This window comes from Cyanistes caeruleus, chromosome 5 (assembly GCF_971803275.1).
Source record: "Cyanistes caeruleus chromosome 5, bCyaCae1.hap1.1, whole genome shotgun sequence".
Lineage (NCBI taxonomy): Eukaryota > Metazoa > Chordata > Aves > Passeriformes > Paridae > Cyanistes > Cyanistes caeruleus.
The window spans coordinates 24,101,379-24,125,141 of NC_141705.1; the positions used below are offsets into that span (position 1 = coordinate 24,101,379).

The window sequence follows — 23,763 nt, forward strand, 5'->3', positions numbered from 1 at the left end:
TTTTAACTCCAAAATAACCCATTTAACATTCCTCTTGCATGTATTTCTCTGAAACCAACATGGAGTTGGAATTCAGTTTGCTAAAGTCTTTATGCCAAACATCTGTTTGGAATTAATAACATATACAGATTTTTTTTTTTAAGAGAAATATCTACTGAATATTTGTCAGCATCATCTGTGCTACAGCTAGTCTTAGGAGGAATCCATTGGTAATAAATGCTCCTGCACAAGTCAATACAGCCTGCAAACTTAAAAGAAAGTGACTTAACTTGTACTTTGAGAAGGAAGGAGAGCTTAAAATGTTTATTGCCTTTATATGGATAAAGAAAGAGCTTACATTTTTGTTCAGTCTGGATTATATATATCTATATATCTATCTATATTTAAATTTTTCAAAGTGATTTACCTTCATTAAAAACTGTCATTTTAAACTTTTTATTTTCCATCTCATAAACAAGGAAATGAAGTTTTTGTTGCTAAAGACAAAACACTTAACAGAAACAAATATTTTGGCAGAATATTGACTTTTTTGGAAACATGGGATATTAAAAATATTGACATTAAAACAGTGAGTGTTACAAGCAAGAATTTGTTTTAAACCTGCAGCCAAATTTTAAGTAACCACAAAATATGTCAGACATATATCTTGATATGCACTGAAACCTACTGACCTAGGTATATTATGTGTAAAATGAAGAAATGGCAGAGAGAATACTACTAGAATAGAAACTTTCATTTTGCACTTTTTTGTTTCTTTGCAAGAATGAAAACACTAAAAGACAGCTTTATGTACAGAATACCCCTCAATGGTTCCACAGTTCAACAGAAAAAGAAAAATTATCTCTTCAAATGGCATAAAACATATTTTGTAATCAAGGACAGAGAAGAAAGAAGTATGGCTTTAAAGGATCAGTTCTACATGCATCCTGCTTGTTACTGTACTGAGCAAACTCAAACCTAGTAGAACAACCACAATACTCCAACTTATCTGTCAGAAATACTACTGCCATTAGGAAAGTGTTTATACAGAGTATGAACTGTTCATCAGAGTAACTTCTCAGTTTAAAAGACAATAAAATCTTAGTTTGAAATTCAAACTGTTTCAGGCTGAAGCATGGCTACAAAGCTTAACCACAAAAACATTAATTAAAAAATACCATGGCTACAAAGCTTAACAATGAAAATTGTTAGTGAAAACACTAATTAAAAAATCCCTTGGTAGCTTGGCATTGCTTTTCAGATGGGATGGAAAGACTAGAAGCCTGGTCATTATTTGGATACTGTAATATTACTTCCTTTTCTGTGTCCTTTTGCAAAGCAGAAAAATAGTTCCATTTTTAACAGATTTTTCAGATGAATCTGATTTATTTTAATGGAACAATGGAAGTTTATAGCTGTAATAGTTGATATTTACAGAAAAGGATGAAAGGATTAATTGTATAAAAGAACCCCATAATAATTGGGCATAATAATGATCAAAAAAGGCATCTCAGCTTCAGGTTATAAAAAGCACCCCAAGTAGTACCTTTAACATTTTTATGCACTTCTTATACAATGAAATCCAAATCCTACAGAACAGCAGCCTGTGGACAAAGATCTACAGACAACTCTAGATATGCTAAAACCTGTGGTTAACTGTAATATCAATTCAAGGACAAGATTAGTGTCTCAACCTTATTGAGACTACTCTCAATGGATTACAAAGTATGTTTCTGGAAATATACAATCTGACTGACTTTGACAGGTAGTCTCTGTTGCAGAGCGCTCTACAGTGATATTTCACTTGAATGACTGTATTTCATAACTTTAGTTTCTTAATTTTTATAAATAAATAAAAATAGCATGGAGATAGAATGCAAAGCTTACCTGCAACAAATAACAGCTTTACATGACAAAGCCAAATCCAGGAAATACTGTCTTACTCCAAATGTCAAAGCATACTTCAGAGATTTACCATCAATGATGAGGGCAAAATCATTTTCCTTCCTTAAAGCATCACCGAGAGTACTGCAGTGATGGCTAAGTGTCTCTCTTGTTCCCTGTTGCACAAAAAAATGGAATTCATTATTTTTAATTCTTAATATTCTTAAATTCAAACTTTTCAGTGTGATCAGAAACTTTGGCTTTTGAGGAAGTTGCCTTTTGGTTCTGCTATCAAATATTATAAAAGGAAAAGAATATTTGCAATAGTTGCACTATTAGAAACCCGGTAGAAATGATCTGTAGGATTGCTCTTGCACTCTGCCAAAAAAAAAGTGTATATTATGGTGAACTTTTAATGCTCTTTGAACAGCAACAATAGCTGCATAATATTTGCCAAAAGACACAGGTATACAGAAAAGTAATATAATAATACAAAAGATGATTCACATATATAGAGATACTAGAATTTGCTATTATGCAAAATGTTCCTAAATGTTTAGAGAAAAGGAAACACAGACAATTCTTGATGTAAGTACAGGCATTATAACTGATAATTCTATCTCATTTAATTAATATTTTAACATAATTTAACAATTGTAACATCAAGTACATGTTATACAAAGGAATGTATTTTGTATTTTTCAATTGCTAATGATAGTTTAAATCACTCCTACACAAGTCACTATTTTGTGATCTAATGCTGAGAACTTCAGATTGACTTCAGTAGACAATACATTCATATGTATTTATTTATATACCAGCCTGCTTTGGGAAGGTCACTGACACCAAGTTACCTACAGTGCAGCTCTACCATGGAGTGTCTTGAAGGACAAAAAATATTGCTTGTTGCCCTTCTTTCTTTTCGAAAAACCTTTACAGAGCTACAACATATTTCTGTTTCCTGCTTCACAGCCCAGAAGTAAAAAGTATTTTAGAGGAGAAAGGAAGATGAAAAAACCCTCTTCTGCTTGTAAAATACTGACTTTGGAAGCTAGCGACATCCTATAACAACATGTTTCCATATTTTTTAACAAGTTTACCAACCAAATAATTGTGCTACTTCAGTGACGTCAGGCATACATAAAATTTGGTGTAACCACCTAAAAATAAAATACTGAACAAATTAAAAATCTCAAAACCCTCTGAAATGAAAAATACTGCTTTGCATTTTCAACTCAACTTACTCCTCCCAGTTCCACACATTGTTGTTAATGGTTTTTGACTATTTTGTTTCTCCTGGCCTTCTAAAGATTCATTGGTTTGTTTATCTAAAATAAAATTAGCCTGTTAGGGAATTCAGCACTTGTTTCCTGGCTCTCACCCACTAGAAATTGTGACAGAAATGAAGTTCCACTGTTTAAAATTATGTGTTAAAAAATCCTTAAAATGACTACAGTTTCTGTAAATATTTTCCAGACCATCTTTAATTAAGAAATATTACAACATAAAGGAAGTATCAATTTTTCTCATTTCTGTGGACTATTCAATTTCTAACAAAGTTTAAACATGAGAAGTCATATTCCTCTCATCTACTGTTTCTTTTATGTAATAAAATCCACATAATCCAGGAGAAAATGATCTCTGCCACTTAGTTATGCAAGTGCATAGACCCCAGTGGGATCCACCTGAGGGTGCTGAGGGAGCTGGTGGAAGAGCTCACCATACTCTTCCACATCCAATATTTTTCATCAGACCTGGTTAACCTTGGAGGTCCCACACAGCTGGAGGTTTGCCAATGTGATGTCCATCTACAAAACGGGTCAGACGGAGGATTTGGGAGAATGGCAGGGCTGTCAGCCAGGGAGGGTGATGGAACAGATCATCTTGAGTGTCATCACAAGGCATGTACTGGTCAACCAGGGGATCAGGCCCAGCCAGGATGGGTTTAGGGAAGGTGATCCTGCTTGATCAACCTCATCTCCTTCTACAACAAGGTAACACGAATAGCAGAGGGAAAGGCTGTGGATGTAGTCTACCTGCACTTCAGTAAAGTCTTTGAGGCTGTATCTCAAGTTATTCTCCTGGAGAAACTAGCTTATTGTGACTTGGAAGGGTGTACTGTTTACTAGGTAAGAACTGTAAAACCAGCAGCTGTAGGTGCTGTGTGACAGCCAGCTGAACATGAGCCAGGGTGTGCCCAGCTGGCCAAAAAGGCCAAAGGCATCTTGGCCTGTGTCAGCAATGGTGTGGCCAGCAGGACCAAGGTAGTGAATGTCCCCTGTACTTAGCACTAAGGAGGCCACACAAGTCCTGTGTTCAGTTCTGGGCCTCTCAGTACAAGAAAGACATTGAGGTGCCAGCACATGTCCAGAGAATGGCAATGGAGCTGGGGAAGGGTCTGGAGCAGAAGAGGCAGCTGGGATTGTGTAGCCTAGGGAAGAGGAGGCTCAGGGAGGACCCTATTGCCCTCTACAGCTGCATGAAAGGAGGTTGTAGTGAGATAGGAGTCAGTCTCTTCCATGAAACCAGTGACAGGACAAGAGGACATAGCCTCCAGTTTTGCCAAGGGAGGTTTAGATTGGATATAAGAAAAATTTCTTTACTGAAAGGGTGCTCAGACATTGGAGCAGACTGCCCATGGAAGTGGTGGAGTCACCACCCACAGAACTCAAAACAGTTGAGGATGTAGCACTTGGGGATATTGTTTAGTGGTGAATTCTTCTGTTTAAATTGACCTTAAATTTTATCAAAAGCAGACATGCCATCAGGTAGCTCCAAGAATACTACATATTAAAACAAAAAAACTCATATCTCAAGACAAAATGAAACTCCAATTGTAAAATTGTCATATTTAAAATTCCTTTGTGGGCATACTCCCTAAGCTGAAATCACATGCCTCAGATTAAAAGTAGTATAAAAATATCCTCTATGAAATATTTTTCATATTTCAATTAAATATTTTTCACTGAAACTGAATGGTAATCGAATTATTCTCTATTTCCTGTTTAAATTCACAAGTAAAACAGTAAGGCTATGTTATGATGTCTGTCTATGGTTAACAGTACTATAGTGAAATTTAGCAGCCCATTAGGTTAATATGAAGGGAAATAAAATCCAGTGCTCTTCTACACAACTGTAAGAACTGACTAACAAAACCCACATTTTGTTTGTGAAGCTAAGCTCAGATGTTCATGAGACAAGAGCCCCAAAACAAATAATATTCTGAAGAGTTGAGGTACCTAAATACTTTTAGTTCTATACCAGCTAATGCCCACTGGGGACTGAGGAGGTGGCTGGGGTTGAGGTATTTTTCTTATGATTTCATGAATAAAGGGCATTTGTTCATATAAAAGAGGATCTTTTATTTTAGCATATTCTTTGTAAGCTCAGTTCACAGAGCTGAGATACAGTCTGAAAAAATATACTTTTTTATTCTAACTTCCTCTGCTTTGCATGCTGAAGTCACAACAATGACCAAATTGACGAGGTGTTTGTTTTGTTAAATCTTTTATTTTATGTGTCTCAGAAACAGGGGAGTCTGCCTGTCCATAAAGGGATTAGAATGGAGCAAGCTATGTTTTAGGAGAAGCCACTGGAATGCAATGGACAAATAGCATTATTTTAACAGCAAGGGGAAGAAGCATGCACTGAATGCCACTGTTCTCAGTTCAAGGTTTCAGTGTTTTTCAGAAGAGTACACAGACCAAGAAAAGCCAGCCACCCTAACTCCAGTGAACCTATCAAAAGCCAAAGTTTCATTCTATGTAAATTCCCTAACAGACAATACTCCAACTAGGTATTGCAGTCTCCTGCCACCTGTTACTGATATGCAGAAACAAAAGATGAATTGATCCACCTTTGCAGCTGCACTGTCTCAGCATTCTGCAATCACAGCAGTCCATCCCTTTCTCCATTTCCTGAGACCTAATCCACTCCTCTATTAGAACTTTCAAGGTAATTTACCCAAAACATTGAAATAGGGGGTACAGTGCAGTTATTGCAACTACTACCTTTTATTCTTAAACTATATTTATATAAATTTGCTATAAAAAGATATTGTTTGATAGATATTTATTGAACTTTTGAATCATTACACTAGAAGCGGTTCATTTGGAGTGCTTGCATAATGTGAAGCTCCTGGCTTTGAGCCTGCATGGATGAAATCTACTATATGGAATTAATTTACTCATAGTAGTGAAGTTCCTTTGTGTAGTAGATACACTGCGTTTCAGAAAGTGTAGACTGTTTTCCAGTTATTCAGTAACTTTCTGTCACAAAGACCATATAGTCTTCCAAGCATGGAGTACTAAAATTAAGAAAGCAACCCCATAAAACAAACATAAACAATATCCCCTCAAACCATGGTTTTGGCAAAACTTTCTGTCTAGATAAATAGACACTCTAACTTATTTTTTACACCATCTTCACCATGATGTCTGGATATTTTAAGCAATAAAATAATGTTTCATTAACTGAGAACTTCGAAGATTTTACTTACGTCAAGAGAGCCTTCATTTATAACAATTAGTCCCATGTTCTTTCTCAAAAGTTTACAAGAATGACCTGTTAGAAAAGATTTTGTTTTTAAAAAGATTTCCCTAGCTGAAATAAATGACAAAAAAAAATTCTACTGCATTTTATAAAAGTACATACAGGTACTAAGCCAGAACAGTTAGACTTTCCCTTGCTGTAACTTGCAACTGTTCTACCTTATTCAGAGGTGCTTTAAAGAGAGTTACAGAAAACAACAAACAGATCTCCCTGAACTTCGCAATTTTTCAGAATGCAACTTGCATATATACACCTTGTATATATACGCCATATTCAAAACTTGCATATATACACCTCTTCATTAATTTGTTTTATTCTTCGATGCATTAAACAGGATGCATGTGCTAATGCTATAGGCTGCCTAGTCAAAAGTAAAGTGGAAATATTTCTATTAGATGTATTTCCTCTATTTTGAAAGTACTAAGGAAAATAATCTTAGATCAACTGTATCATGTGCATGTGGAGAGTTTTTTAAGACTGGAAATAACAACATCCAATAAAAAGGATTTATATGACTAAAGTAAGGCTTCATTTTGGACATGTATCTACACTACAGCAGTAAATACTGATATGGTCACATGCAAAGAACATTAAACATACTTTTTCTTGCTCTTGTTATATTAAGAGGCAGAATCCACCATTCTCTATCTTCCCCCTATCACTGACTATCACTGACAAATTCTGAAGTGACATATAATATTACTGTTTTTCACAAGACAGCTTTCCATTCTGGAAGAAATTTTACTCCATCAACTGCTATAATTTTTAAACCTGTCACAAAGACATCAAATAAATGCAAATATAATACCAATATTAATGGCAGTCTCTTGTTTGTCCCCTGTAAGTATCCAGATTTTTATGTCTGCTTTCATGAGTGTCTCTATGGTTTCAGGCACTTTGTCTTGTAGTTTATCTTCAATTGCTGTTGCTCCAAGCAGCTGAAGATTCTGTGAACATAAAATATTTCACACATATAGGTTTTTTTGGTTTAAATTAAATTTCAATGTTCCATTTATTTTATTTAACTCTCTATATTCACCTCAAGATTAATGCTCTCTAAACTCATTAATCAGATTTGGTACCAACAAATAAACAACTTCCGCTTTATTCCATGAACTTAGATATCTGTGTGGCTTGGCAAGACTACACAGTGTGACCATTCAAACTTCAATCAATTTTTCACTCAGTAGCTCTAGTAGTTTGTTCAGCAACAGCTACCATTTCCTGAGGAGTTTCTCTCTGATTTTAAGGCTTCAGGAGTGCTAATACCACACCTTTTCTCTTTTAATGATTTCTCTTCACTTTGTATAAAAAATCCAAAATACCTGTCAATTTATCTTAGTACTTTAGCTTTGATTTTTAGCTTCCTATGGAGCAAATCTACACAGTTTTTGTGAAGACAGACATTTTTATATTTCCTATTTCTATACCTTTAAAACATGCTAAATTACAGACACCACAGATTAGTGATGCTCTGAATTTAAAGCATTCTCATCAATCCATCTCTTATACTTTCTGAGTAACCTAAAAATAACCCCCCAAAATTTAAGTATCGAAACTTCAAACACTATTGGTCTCCTGCACTCTTTTTCCTTATAAATTTAATAGTCATGGGACCTTTTTATTGTTGAGGCAGTGAAGTGTGAACCTCATGATTTGCTACTCCAGAAGAAGTGCTGCCAGAAACTTAAGGCTCTGCTCTTGTGACGCTGTATCTGGGTACAAGCTCACTTTACAAGGCTTCAGTAAAACAGAGGCTGATAAAGTGGAGCAAATCCAACACAGGGACACAAAAATAGCTTAGGGTCAAGAGCCCACTATATTATATTAAGAGCACCTGGAGAAGTAGGATGAGTTTAGAAGTAGGATGAGATGGGGAAAAAAATAAGACTACGGGAGATTCCTTCTGCTAACTGAAGCTTGCAGAGCAGCAATCCTCCAAAAGACATGCTGCACAGTGAAAGAGCAAGGAGGCATCAGTCATATTCTGCAGCAATAAAAAAATTAATTCAGATGAAGGAAAGAAGACTAAGTTGAGTATCAAAAAAAATTACCTGCTGCAGCTGGGAAAACTCCATCCTTGTGGATACTCAAAACTTCATCAAAGTGTTGGGCAAGCAAAACTAGCCCTGCTTTGAGCAGGGATTTGTGTCTAGATGACCTCCTGAAGTCCCTTCCAATCTTGATCACTCCATTGTTCCAAGATCATTATATAATGAAGCAGATGTTTTTTATCTGTTATTACAGGTTTTTATACACTAGAAGAACTCGGAAAAAAGGCTTTCCAGTAGTTCAACCCATAATCAGCACTTTCCAGCAAGGCAGCTACTTGCAGCAAAAACTTTCTTTGATTAATTGTTCCTTCATTTTGATTATTTAAACTGCAAGGACTACATGACACAACAGTCAGTATACTGCTAGATTTTTCTTTTCTATCTAAGTGTTATTCCTCAATAGTGATTCACTTCTCACAGTATAGAAAATAAGGACAATAACTAAGAACATTCTTCTGCTCATCCCTCTGCCTACCCCCCATCCTCTCCCCAACCAGCCCAAACCACAGAAAGCCACATCAAGCTGCACGTACTTTTTCAATTAGTTCATAGCTCTCCTCAAGTTTGAGTACTCTGTTTTGTATAGCTGTAGAAGCACGGTGATAGACATCTAACCATTCTTGATAATCACTTTCTGAAATCTCAGCCACAGCAAAACACAGAGTTCTTAAGCCTAGAGAGAAAGTAGATAGTGATTCAGGATTTGTTAGTCCCTTCCCTGTTATGCCTGCAATGAGCACCTTTTGAAAGCTGAAATTATTCTGTATTTTATTTATGCTTATGCCTGGTTTTCAAATTATTGCTGCACATCTTGAAGAACTTTTTAAATACACATAAAGCAAAAATGAACTATAAATAGAAATTTATTCAACAGAGTAACAGTTTCAAAGCAGCTGAATGTAATACAGGTGATGTATTTCACTGAAAATAAATAATAAAGTTTTATGTAAGATTTCACTTAGTTTAAACTGCGAAAAAGACATGAAGAAATCCCAACACTTGCTGAACAAGTATGTACATTGAAACATTAAAACTGTAAAACTGAATTGCATTTCTGAGAAAAATATTTATAAACTTAAATGCTGCTATGCTGGAAAGCAGTAAAGTTAAAATATATAATATTACAATTTATAATTATAAATTAATTAAATTATAAAATTTAATTAATTAATAGAAGTTAAAATAAGCATAATATTACAACTACCCTCTTCACTCCTCCTCAATACTCTTATGAAATTCTAGTTTGAAATTTATTATCTAGAAGCCAACTTTGAATCCCCTCATTTAACTTTTCCCTTTTCACAGATTGTTTCAGCCTTCCAAATTCTTAAAATCATTATGTACCATTTGGCAATTTTTCTTACAAACCTTTGAGTTGGTTGATATTTTTAACAGGTTTTTTCCTTCAGCAGAAATCTGAATTAAGCATTACAGCAGGAATTTGAGACTGCATGATTTTGAGAAATATCTATTTTTTGACAACACACGTTTTACACTCAATTTAAGTAGCTAGGTGTGAATTTTCTAACAGCTCATTTTCACATATTACCAGATTTCTAGAGAATGAAGTTGACATAACTCTTTATATACTACCCACAGTTTGCAGGCCAGCAGAAGTGGGGCAGGCAGGATTAATGTTACCCTTCGGTCACTTCCCCACTCTGCTCTAGAGATGAACAGCACCACAGCCAGGGATAGTTAAGTGTAACCTTTATTTGTTCACAGGTTTCTGGAGCATACAGCTCAGCACCAGCAGCAATTTTGAAGTTATAAGAGGTTGGGCATGAAATAATACATGTGCCTTAGAGTAATTTAGTATCTTCAGGATAAAAACCATGTGTAAGAGGGTATTTTGATGACTAAACAGCATTTGGAACACAGTGTCTCACTTCTAGACTAAGAAGAATAAACTCAAGGCTAACAACTCAACTGAACCTTTTTCTCTGCATAATAGGAATATACTAACAAGGTCCAAAGCAATGAATATAGGTGAAGGGGAGGAAAGGAATCTACTATCCACTCACAGTGATACTATTTCCACAATGCTTTCAACATATTTTCTGCAGATGATAAAATGAAGAAAAGAAATCCAAGTGTATGGAATGTCAGCCAATAGTTTTTTCAAGGTATTTGCTTTCTCTTTTTAAATCACTGCCTAATTAATTTTTTTTAGTTTTCTATGTGCTTCTTTTCATTGTGATTTAAAAGAATCTTCCAAATAAAATGTGGAAAACAAAATATCATTAAGCCTGGTTCTTAACAGACTGAAACAACACAGGAAAATTACAGAGGATTTTTCTATTTATTGAAGCAGGCATTAACACTAAAGCTTAATAAACGCTTACATATAAATGCCAACCATGCTAACCACTTCATTTTTGAACAACACACCAAGAGCAGGCAGCAAATGCCAAGGACATACTGTCCTACCACATGAAAGGATACTCATGAGAAACTTTGCAACATAGCTGGCTGCAATTTAAATTTGAAGCAAAAATAAATACTAATTTTTTAATCTAATCCAGAGATATGTGATTTTTTTAAAAAGATTGAATTTTATGCTTTTTAAAAAGTTAGAAATTCACTCTTCTGAACAGTGAATCTTTTAATCTGTTCAAAAGAAGGATACAAAAAATATCTGAACAAACTTTTTAATCCCATCATATGTACAGTGGGTCTAAAGACAGGTGGAAGTTTGCATCTTTTATGTTGATTTATTTACTGCAATCTAACTGCTATGGAGTTGCACTACTGATTTAATGAGAATGGTAATTAAGAACTGGATTGAAATTTTCACACCAATTCACACAGGACAGCAGATTGTGATCTAATTTTGTCTGTAATTTTTGTCTCTACTTCTGTAACCAAATATATACCTTATGACCCAAAGTAACTTCACACCTAAGTAACCTTTTCTTGACTAATTCTGGTTAAGCCTTTCTATAACCCCACTGTGCATTTAAGACTTTGGGCTGTACCATCAGTCAAATTTGTTTGGATACAGTTCTGCTTTCAACTTTATTGTATAATTTATTCTAACTTTATTACTTTAAGATTCTTTAAGACTAACCAAATGTTTCCTGCAGAGATCTTGATATGAAAAACTAACAAAAGAAACAGATCTGTGACTTGCTTCTGCTGTCAATGATAGAACCAAGAGACTGAGGCTGCTTAATTGAATGAACACTAGTTGAAACTCAAAATTACATGATGAACCAAAAGACAAAAACTAGAGGTCATATGAATGACAAAAAAATGACATTTCATGATAACAAGAATATCTGGCCAGAGATCAGTTAACAAAAACACATTATTTTTTAATTTGCTTTCCAGTGTAAGTTTATTTCCTAAGACACATTAAAGATAACTTTAAGGTTCTAGTAGCAGTGTATTAGAAAAATGAGGCAAAAACTCTGCAGTTCAGATTCCCATAACTCTTAATTCTGTTTCCAACTCCTCTCTACGAACTCATTGATAAATTGTAACACTATGATACTGCACAGTACACTATAATCCTTTCCTGAAATACTAAGGAACACTAATCGAACACTAGGAACTGTGCAGAAACCTTTCTACAGTCTGCTTTTCTCATCACATCTGTACCATGAAATTCACTATAATTAAATAACTAACTGGCTAATTGTATCAGTCATCTTAATTTCACAGTCTTCTAAATTTTGCTTACTATTCCTACTTCACAAACTCTCAGAGAGAGGTCCCCCACCTTTGGCAACTGTTTTGTAGAAGTGATTATTAAAACTGCAGACACCAAAACAAACGGTATGGATGCTGGCAATCTCCCTTACTGGGACTGGTGACAGAAACAATACAGCTAAAAGCTACCTTAAAAGCACTATGCTAATAATTTCCAACCATCTTTACTTTGGCTACTTCTTCCTGTGTGCCATCCCTACAGCATTCACTGGGTATGGGACACGAAAGCGACCATGGGACATGAGATCTTCACAGAAACAATGTCCTGTGTGTTTGCTCTCTGGAAAAATATGTTTTGGTTAAAAGATTCTACTGTGTACACTGTGGGTGTGTAGGTTGTTTTTCAGGCTTTTTTTAAGCATGAAGTAATTACTGAAATTTCCTAGGAAGAGGAAGACTTAAGGAGACATTGCTAAAATGCAATTTTCAAACTTAACATGAGCAAAACACTACAGCAAGACAAAATTGAAAAACTAGAAAGTTGAGCAGTTACTGAATTTCATATTTATTTTTATATTCAATAACATCACCCACCTTCTGTAGCAAACTGCTCTAGATGTTTTAAGGTGATTTCTTTGTATTTTGAACTTTCAGCAAGACGGTCATAAATTACAGTATCCTACAAAACAAGTAAATATAGCTCAGAACAACTTTAATAGAAAAATGGTTTATTTCTTTGGTAAACAATACAAATCATGTAGGAAAATGGCAGAAAAATAGAACTGTGCTTTTTAAGCATCAAAAATTAATAGACAATCTTATTTCAGAAGTTAAAAAAGGACATTGCAATCCTCAGATTTTCTAAATTTAAAAATTCTACTATAAAGCAGCTTTTTTTCCTTCTACATTTTTAATGTTATTTTCCTTCATTTTGAAAAGTGCCAAAATGTTGTCTTCCTCTTTTAATATTACACTCACAAAATAAAATTAGTGCTTCATAACTGCTTTTTGTAGCCAGCTTAATACACAGAATATTAACAACAGTTTTTGTCTTTCACTTGAGATGATAAAATAGACACTTGTGTTCAACAAACTTCCTTTTCTTAAAACATTCTGGAACTGAACTTCATCTCCCTCCCCCTCCAACTTGACATACAGACTGAGAACTAATGAGCAACTCTGCCATTCCCATATGCATTATGATAAGGATATCTTTCCACAGGTCCTGCTTTTAGGAAAATTTACTTCTGCGTAATATCAATGGTTGGTTAAAATTCCCATCTAGTCAGTTATGCTGGATTACTATCTGTATCTAGTAATTCATGCTCAGCTACTCCAGTAAGTAATTAATACATGTTCATCCATTTTCTTAGAGTACAGAAAGAAGCATAAAGGTATTAGTCCAGTACAAAAGAAAGTTTGAACAGATCTGTCATACCTTCATAGGCAGTTAGTAAAAGAGAAGACTCTAACTAGTTAATCACATTCAACAGCTACATAGCAAAACAATGTAAATTGCAAGGAGCACATCACCATTCCTTCCCCCACATTTTAAATGTTTTGACTACAGTTATTACAATCTTTTGCTTTCATATTTGTACTGGTAGCATGTATTCTTTGTTACAATGAAAACAGAATAAAACTCACAGCTCCTTTGCAGTAGAGTCTTAACTTCCCTGATGGTGTGCGAACTATCACTGACATTCTCTTCCTAGAGCTGAAAGAGAAATAAATTCTCTGTATAAGGTGGTTCATAAATACAAGCATTTACCAATATTTTAACTAATAATATCATTATATATCTTATATTACACACAGGATAAAAAGTCAGTGGTATCTATTCTGAATTATGTTCTCAGCTGACTGGGATGGAAAACAGTTTTCGTGTCTAACAATTAAAATGAATGCTATTTTTCTGTGAATACTTCTGTAGGCCTTTTCCCCATCAAAATAATTTTAAGAATTTTCACCTTCATCTAAATACTCTCTACTGATGTCAAAAAAACACCTTAAAGCACAAAGTATTTATCACCAGCATCATAAAGAGGTAGTGTATCATGGACCGTTCCAGTTTTTCTTCCTTCCCAGTCAGCCAGTCACTCATACACTGTGTACTATGCTGCAATCCTATTACTGTTATCCCAGAATTTCATTTATTAAGCAAAGTTTTCAGTATGCTAAGAACTGGAAAGGGGCTGGACTAATTTTAACTACTCCCTGGCTCTCAGTTGATAATAAAATCCGAGTTATTTTTATTTTTTGCCATCATAACTAAGGTAGAAATTGGAGGACAGCATGGAGAATACTGTCATGGTGTGCTTTCTGTCTTCTTTCCATTGAGGTTCGCCAACAAGCATTCTTTAGGTGCAAGATCATGTCCTGTCAAGATGCGTATTTATATTATAAGTCTTTCAAATTTCAACTTTATAAATAAATCTACAGAAACTGTTCAGGGAACAAAACATTTCTCACATAACAGTTCACAGTGAAATAGAGGTGGAAATAAATGGTCCTTTAAAATTTTGGTTCCTGTTGGAACTGGATCCCATTTATATGTCATCAAAGAGCATTATTGTATGAATGTTCAGACTGCCATGGAAAACATCCTGTAACTGGACTGTGGACATAGGTGAAGGAAAGAAATTTATAATCAGAGGTGAAGTAATGGGCTGAAGAGTATCTTCAGGAAAACATTTTCTAATTCCACCTGAATGTGCACTTTGCTTCAAGTATTCAAGTGTATGTTCAAAAATTTCTGAACAACAATATTAAATTACATTGTTACCATGAATATGGAACAAAAAGCACGTACAAAACCATTAACTACTGCAACTTCTTTCCCATTTCATCTCTAAACCTCAGATAAGTAGAATTCCAAAAAGCTTTAGATAGTGTCCAGCTGGGAATCCACTTAGACAGCACAGCCTGAACTAAAAGCAAGTCTCAGATCCACACTGATTCCAGCCAAGACTATCTAGTCTACTGCTGCTTGAATTCATTACACTTACCTGAATGTTCAATTCAGAAATAGAGGAGGAATTACAGTGGGTTAGGGGGTGTATCAACAATAATTTGATATATTTGCCCTTGACAGTAAAAACTCAGTGCTTTTATACTTGTCTTGCAATACCAGGAGACTGCAACCTTGAAGTCCTGCATGGAGCTGGATATTATTCTACTGAAGATGTATCAAAGAATAACCAATATTTTCCTGTAGCATTCTGAAACTTTAGCTGTACAGACAGATATTGACGCTTGACTGACATAACTTTCTTAGTAAAACTGCAATAAAGCTAATGACCAAGAGTTACTGTCAAGGACTTCTAACTTTTTATGAGGCTTTTCATAGCAGTGACAGTTTTATTTCCTTTTCCTGGTGAACTACAGTATGCCACAAAATTGCACTACTACAAATAACTGACAGTATGAGACCACTGTTTTGTTCTGCTTGTTCTCCATAGAAGTGGTGTAAGCAGCCACAATGACCTGGTTACAACAGGAAAAATACTGAACAGAAGATTTTTGCTGAAAGAGTGACAGAGAAAATGCCTGCAAGCCTAGAAATTTGACACATCTTGAGATACCATCAATATGCACAAAACAAGAAATAGTAACTAGAACTTTTTTGCCTAGAAAAGGGAGAAAATACAGTAAAAAATTAGGAATTGACAAAAATCTGGCAAAATAAATTTGGTCTGCGAGAAAAGAACACACCATCATCTACTGCCTGTCCCAAGTGAAATACAGAAATTAGCAGCATCTCCTCACTGCTGAATGTGGTGCTGTCCTGCATTCCCTCATGTCTGTGCCATGCACAAATGACTTGCTTGTACTCAACATGGAGCCTCTTGAAGAGCCAGCCCCAAGCAAATAATCCTCAAGGTTTGTTTGTATACGTTCCTTTGCTAACAGTAATTTTTAATAATCTGTAAAAAAACCCCAAAACAAACCAAAACAAAAAGCCAGAAAAAGTGCCCCATGTCCTTGTGTGCTATGGAATTCTGCAAACCCACTGCTGTGATCTCTGTGTACCTGAAGGCTGGGTAACCCCTTGGGCTGTTACAAAGAGGCAGAATAGCTGGTAATTCCCATGGAGATGAAATTGATAGGTCCAGTTACTCTACGATCTGATTTAAGATTAAACAACCACAGAAAACACTGCTACAGAGGTTTTGGTACCTCCTCTGTCAGCCACTCATTTTTTTTTACTTTTAGAATTATCAGATCTTCATTCACAAAACCAGTGTATTCTGGAGCTCTCTGACTAAGAGGTAGGGCCTCAAATGTTCTAGGATGCCTTCTGTCTGCTCAGTACAACAGCTGAGACAATGTGGATCACTCATGAAATCAATCACACACGAGACACTAATCAAGGTATGAATTACAGGTAAATACACTAGCATTTACATTGGTAAATCAAAAATACAGGAATTCAGACAAGAAGCTTTAAACTCTAACTATCACAGATGATTTCTGCTAGGCTGTGGAGGTATGCCCCAGGGAAATCAGTCATTAAATCAACAGATAGCACATACTCCAGATATTGAGACATTATAATTACATATGTACTCAATACTTGCCAGTGAAATTAATTCTGTCACTAAAAATGCAATTCTTTCCTCTAGGAAAACAAGCAGATACAAATCAAACCCTCATTCAGTATCATTGCCAGAAATGACATGTTAATGCAAGGACTGATGTGCAGTTTGTGCACCGATAGTGGACATTGCTTATCCTTAATGACACAAGGAATCACACACTCAGCATCTTACTCAGTTTCACAACGGGCACAGGTGAAAAGAGTGGATGTAGCTAGCACAGGGATGAAACCAAACTTAAGATTTTCCACGCTTCTGAGTCTTTGACACAGAGCCTTGCTTTCCCCTGCCCTGCAGACACATATCCTAGGAGTTGGTTTGGGCTGCCAAGAGACAGCTGCAGTTTTTCTGTACGTTACAGCACCAGAATACAAGAACATGCACAACACTGCACAATTCCTTCCCTAACAGTACAGGGAGGCCTGAACAGCAGAGAATCTGAACAACCCTTCACTTCCTAGAACTAAAGGTATGACAGCAGTTGTGGTATCTGAGCAGACTATCTACTGGAGGCTACATAAACTCAGCAAGTTATTAAGACACAATTTGCTAATTTTAAGCAAATTATAGTACATTCAGTATGCTTTCAGTATGCTCACCTGCCAGTTAGACTGACATTTATACTTCCTTGCTATGAACAAAGTATTATTACTATGTTGTATAAGTCTACTTCTCTTTTCACAGGCCCAAGTGTAATCACTGAAAGAAGAGAGAATACCAGAAGTGACAAGTCTACCAAGTATTCCTACAAGTTTTGCTTCTGTAAAATGCTTCTCCAGAAGACTGTCCTATCAAGTGTTGACACTGTTGCACTCTAATTGCAGAAGTGTCTTAATCTAGCCTTTACTGGGAAGTGGCAAGGAATTCATTTGCATTTTTTCTGGGAAAAACTTGGAACACCTGCAAACTCTCAACAGTTTATTCAAAACAACTTTCTCCAAAAGTACATGCTCCTACCCATACAAATAGTGTTGTTTTGGAGCCAAAATTTCTCTTGCTGTGGAACACGGGTGACCCCTAGTGCTTCCAACAAGTCAATTCCAAGCACACCTAAATATTGCAGAATAAGAACAAAAACATCTATAAAAACCAAATACTTAATAAAATTGTGGGATCAGTATCCACTGAAAAACTTATACCTCTAAAGGCTGAGATTTAAAAGCAATTCTCCCATCTCTATAAAGTATCACTGTTTAAATTAAAATTTTAGACCTAAGCAGAAGCTTAAAAAAAATCTATGAAACCAAGACAAAGATCAAAACCAGAAACAAAGTAGAAATCCTTCACTGCTACTCCAGAAACACAGTATGAACTTTTACAGAAGCCAAATAAATAGCAATTCACTTTGCACTACATACTTCCTAAATTACAAGAAAAAAAGAAAATGCAAGCAATGCCGACAACAAAAATTAAACCATGACATAAATCTAAAAAATTCATATATGTCCTCCACAATATATAAAACGAACATTAATTGCAAACAGACATCAAAAGAAATTCAAAACTATAAAAATTACTTTCTGTTGCATCTTTCATTGTTTCATATTATTGCTATTACTATAGCTATAGGCAACTACTCTTGATTTCACACAACTTAGACATCTTCAGTCTCTCATGCATTGGATTGTTTTATTTTTCTTTTTTGTTTTGTTTTTAGCTAAGCTCAAGGGAACTATACTACAACAGGAAGGAAAACAACAATCACTTTCCACAGGCACAATTATGACTAATCATTTTAAGAAAAAAAGAAACTTCCTCTACATGCAAATCTCTTCCTTATCCTGTGCCAAAGTAAGCAGTAGACCTACACAAACATTTAGAACACAGACAGCATACACAGATACAATATAAACAGCACTACATAAGAATTCAAACTGCATCCATACTTCTTATGGGTACACTTATAACTTCAAGGATTTTAAAACAAAATTTTTACTGAAAGCAAAAATGTGATAAACTTATATCCCAAGTAAACCAGCTGGTCAACACTGTAGTGATGCTTCTCAGAAGATAATGAGTCTCACTTTAGAGTATTTAAACAAGCCATAATTATACAAGCGTATTTAAGGTCAAATGCAAAATTTATTTTATCAGTCATGATAAATACACTTACTTTTTAATAAATCATATGGTGCTAGGGATTTTAGAAATACATTTAGAAGTTTGCATACTTTCCTATATTTTTTTTCACAGATATTTTTTAAGTTTTGAGATCAAAGTTTTTTTTAATCTTGGAGCAAAGGGAAGTCTTGTAGACAAGAAAAAAAAGCCTCCAAAAATGTTTTACAGTAAACCAGGAAGTGTAATCTTAAACATGTACTCTGCTTTGTCTATAGTGTGTTTATGTATTACACAGATACAAGCTACACAACCTGCATACTTTGCTTGTAAAAATATAAAAAGTGTGAGCATTTTTATCCCTGAGAGAAGTGTTCAATTATTTTCACAAAAAGATACCAAGTACAAATTTACCTTGTAAATTCCAGGACATTTAGCAATTCATATCTCTCTTCCTGTCCCAACTGAAGAATAACAAAAAAACAAAACAGAAGGTTAAGAATTAAGAAAAAAAATCTCAAGCAAAAGAACCAACATCAACCAAGCAACATGTTGATACAAATGTATCATAATGCAGTTATTCAGATTACTTAAACTAAAGCAGAAGCAAATACAGTTAATTCTAATGTTACTCCAATGTACTTACAGACTCAATGATTACTGAGTCCGGCGTTCTTCCAGTGAATACAAAACGAAGATTCCTGGCTGCTCTGACCAATGCTCCTTCATCTGCAGCAAGTTAAATAATTATTTTACAAATGTACCAGAAAACTGTTAATCATGATTTAATCAACACAGTCCAGGCTTTTCTACTTTTCACTTCCTTTATCCTTTATGGATTTTAAGATTAAATGTGGTACTGGAACTCTTTGTTTCTCCTGTGAAAATGGATGAAATGAGTTTACAGTTCAGAGAAAATAAGCCCTGAAAGGAACACACCTCTCAGCTCAGTAATGAGAGCACCCTCTTCAAAGCACCTAGGTTAGCACCTTTCTCAGTGGCTCACTGGACAATATACAATGCTTTTTGTTTAAATTCTGGTTTGGAAGAGTGGTAAGTCATTCCTGTAAATAACAGAAAACTTCAACATCTACATTCAGGAAACCAGCAATCACATCTCCAAAAGTCATCAGCTCTCCAAGAGGTTCAGGATGTCAGAATGGAGTTTGCTTGCAATGCCCAGTAAAACACTGCCATGACCTAGTTAACTTTATGGCACTGCCTCTGCCCTTGTCTTTCAGCTGTTGAAGGACAGGATTCAGAGAGGTAGCTACCTAGAGTGGGGAGCCAAGGAAGAACCTCTACGCTTTAGGCCATTTTTCGCATCATAAATTGTAACACATTAGCTCAGCAGAGTTGTGCATATTTTAATCATTCTGCCTTGTTTCATCGTTTTCTGAATTAAAAAATTGTCTATGAACCACAACTGGCTTGAAACAGACCTTTTCTCAATCCTTAACAGAATTTATCACAACTTCTATCCTATTACAGACATTTCTGTTTTGATTACACAGTCTCTGTTTTAAATCAGTATCATGGTTACCAAGTACAGAGTAGGCATATAGAATAAGCAAGGGCATCAATTTGTCTCCTGATTTGATTTTTATTTACTTCTGAGAACTCTAGAATTCCACAGCAATCTGACAACACCTAAGTAGTGCTGTATGGTTGCTGATTCTTTGCCCTTACATAGTCCATGGGACATTCAAATGCATTTTCTAAAAAAAACTTAAAAATTCTGAATCCTTTTTTACAAAACTGATTTTAGCTGATACCAGTTATTTTTTGAGGGATAAGTTTGTGGTTTTTTTTTTTTAAATTTTGGAAGTATGTTCAAAAACAATAAACTAAATAAAATTTGCTTGTGGAGTTGATAGAATGTGTTCACTGAGTTTTTTGAGTCTCACCTGGAGATGCTGCTTGATATATAATTTTATCACCTTCTCTTTCTGGAACTGCTGTATGACACACTGCCATCATTGTCAAGAACTCACATATTATAGGTGCAGTTGGCTAAGAAAAAAAAGAGGTCAGAGTGTGATTAATCATTTAAGCAATAAACAAACAAAATGTAATAATAGATATAGACAAATGATAGCCCACAAAAATTTAATTAAAGGTACCTCTTTAAAAACTATCTGCACACTAATTTCAGCATGCAGGATAACTTCTTTCAGCTATACTTACATCCTGGTTATAAAAATAGAATTTAGTGGCATTTGCTATCATAACAATGAAAATTAGATAACCAGAAATATAGAACAGTTCAAATAATATTCTTTTGGGGAAGGTAAGTATGAATGATGTATTGGAAGAATTTTACTCTATTCACAGAAATCTCTTTGGATGTTCTATCTTTTTTACTAAAAAATAATCTCTTTTACTTTTGTCTAGTACTGTATGTGACAACACTTTTTGAGAACCTTTAGAAAGCTGTAGGAAACAAAAATCACATGGACAGTGTTGCAAGATCAGACTGCTTTTAAAGAAGATATTTAGATAAATATGGAAAGTGTAAAAAGTGGAAACAATTTAAAATCATTTAGCCAAAAGAGGGGAAAAGAAACATATAAGTAGAATAGTTGATTGTACTTGACAAATACAGGTAAGAACCTTATTACTACAGCTGTCATTTGCAAAATGAATGAACTGACTCTTGAATGGTTGTTTAAAAGAAACCCCAGCATTCCTTGTGAGCTAAAAGCAGCTGCCACCTCAGCTGAGCATTTCTTATAGGTATTTCAGATGTGTAGTAGACTAACATTACAATTACTCTATAAAACACAATGATCTCTGAAAACCTAATTTAATTCTGTAGTGCAGAGACACTAATGGGAGCAGGTTCTTATTCTCCTCCACTTAGGGCCCCCAGATCCTCTAATACGTATTCAGAAAGCTGAATTACAAATTGTTCTCCAAAGCATTTCAGAATACATCTAAAATACAGTGGTGAAACCTCTCTTTGAATGTGTACCTGAATTTTTAAGATGTATACAAACACATTTTTATAGCTCACACGCACATATTATATATACTTAATACTACATATCTACCAGAAAAGTTTGAAGATTCAACAATTGCACACCAAGGACACTTCAATAATAGCAGTAATAGATGATGCCTCTTTCCAACTATGCCACTCTTCTTGTTACTAGCACTGTAAATATAAATGACCTGTGCAGGTAAGATAAGAGTCCCCTTTGCCTTAGATACACTTGAGAATTGCTCTCAGCTGTCTATCATTGAAGACTACTCCATTTGTAAGAAAAAGATGCTTCACTGTCTGTCAGATAAACTGGAAGTAGCCTCCTGGAAGGACAAAATTTAAGAAAAGAAAAGAGCCATTTACTTAAAAAGAGAGCAAACAGTTACATTGTTTAAAGTGGGTGTTGGTTATGACTAGGTAAAAAATCTCATGTACAAACAAAAAGCAGAAAGTGGTAATGATGGTTCTGTTTCTTAACCAGATCATAAATAATGTGTTAATTTCCTGAGAAATGTATTGGCTCTGAAGCAAATATAAGCCTCCAAAGCACCTCTTTCATTTCGTCATTATCTGAAGATCTAACTTCATGGAAGCATGCACATAAACCCAATGCAGCATAAACTCCTGTCCCAGACCAGGTAAGTCATGTCAGGATATATGTTAACTTGGCTTATCCTCTAAGTTTTAATGGATGTCATGACATCATCTGAACAGCAGAGGTACCAGTAAAACACCCACAGAAAGAAGAACACAAGACTACTTCAAACTCTAACATCTGAACCATAGCATCAAAATGAAAAAGGAGAGGAGAAAAAAAAATTGGTATCTAATGAACATGTATTAGCAACAATTAAAAAAGCATTCATGAGGTCATGCTGATTTTGTAAAACCACACAATTTATTTGTTTTCCCTCAAAGGACATAATATTTTGAATTACTGGAAGCAATGGTTTCATCTTACACAAGAATAATAATTATTTCTATATAACTTACGTGGTTGTTTTGAAGATTCTCCAGTAATGATACGTCACTAAATGTTTTTTCTTCTCCATTTTGTGGGCCTTGCCTGGAAATAATTCAGTAAAAGAGATCATTCTTAGCATGATTTTAACAGTTTATATACAAATCATACAAACACCAGTTTTGGGCTACAGGCTACAATAAAGGCTGCAATCATGTACTGTGAGAAAAAGAATTGAAAAGATGTTTGTTTCACATTTTCAAAATTTATTTAATTTAAAGAAACCTTGATTTATATAAATACACTTAAATCCAGCAAAGCCTCTCTGTTGAATTCAGCTAATGAAAGATGAAGTAAAAATATATCCACAATACAAGACTGAGCCTTCATGTCTTCTGATCTCTAGAATGAGATTATAAAAGGGACACAAAAGAATATAAACCAGAAAAGTCCACATTTCATCAAAAAATTAGCAGTTTTGGGACAAGTTTCTAAATATTTGCAGAAAAGCAAGTTTGGGTATCTGAAAGAGGTAAACAAACAAGTTCAGACATCAGAGAAGTCTGCATGCAGAGGGTTTACTTTCTATTACTTATGATCAAAAAGGAACATATGAAATTGAAAGATAAAGAAGACACAACAACAGAGATGCAAGGGGGAGATGGTTCTGGAGAAATAAAGTCATACACTAACATCTCCCAAATTGCACAAATATTCTGGCTGAATGTGAGAACTCAAAAATGTAGATACTTCTAGGAAGATTTGTTACTGCAGCTGACTACAGCTACAGTCTTAATACTACAGCTAAGTATTAAGACAATCTAGATGACTGAATTTGAGTGAAACAAAACAGTGCTAAAAAGTGAATCCAGCTGAAGGATTTTTTTTTTTTCATTTACTTTGAGTCTTCCTTTGAATTACATAAGCCATCTTACATCAAAAACAGTCTAAAATGAAAACCAAAGGTGAGCTGTTTTAGTCCTGCAGTAACTACCATGGAGGAATATAAAATGCAAAATCTGCTCTGTACAGCCATGT

General features: G+C 34.9%; 1 protein-coding gene across 9 annotated transcripts in view; it reads right to left on the reverse strand.

Moving 5' to 3' along the window:
• ATP8A1 (ATPase phospholipid transporting 8A1) overlaps positions 1 to 23,763 on the reverse strand; it is a 102,008-nt gene that overhangs the window by 41,797 nt on the left and 36,448 nt on the right. For all 9 annotated transcript variants that reach the window (XM_086888363.1, XM_086888365.1, XM_086888364.1 and 6 more), the window contains 10 exons: positions 22,758 to 22,830; positions 20,686 to 20,791; positions 19,425 to 19,507; positions 19,193 to 19,242; positions 13,770 to 13,839; positions 12,717 to 12,801; positions 9,002 to 9,141; positions 7,223 to 7,361; positions 6,362 to 6,426; positions 1,867 to 2,039 (listed from right to left, as the gene is read on the reverse strand). In XM_086888363.1, the coding sequence (XP_086744489.1) occupies positions 1,867 to 2,039; positions 6,362 to 6,426; positions 7,223 to 7,361; positions 9,002 to 9,141; positions 12,717 to 12,801; positions 13,770 to 13,839; positions 19,193 to 19,242; positions 19,425 to 19,507; positions 20,686 to 20,791; positions 22,758 to 22,830 (984 nt within the window). The remainder of the gene's footprint in view (positions 1 to 1,866; positions 2,040 to 6,361; positions 6,427 to 7,222; positions 7,362 to 9,001; positions 9,142 to 12,716; positions 12,802 to 13,769; positions 13,840 to 19,192; positions 19,243 to 19,424; positions 19,508 to 20,685; positions 20,792 to 22,757; positions 22,831 to 23,763) is intronic.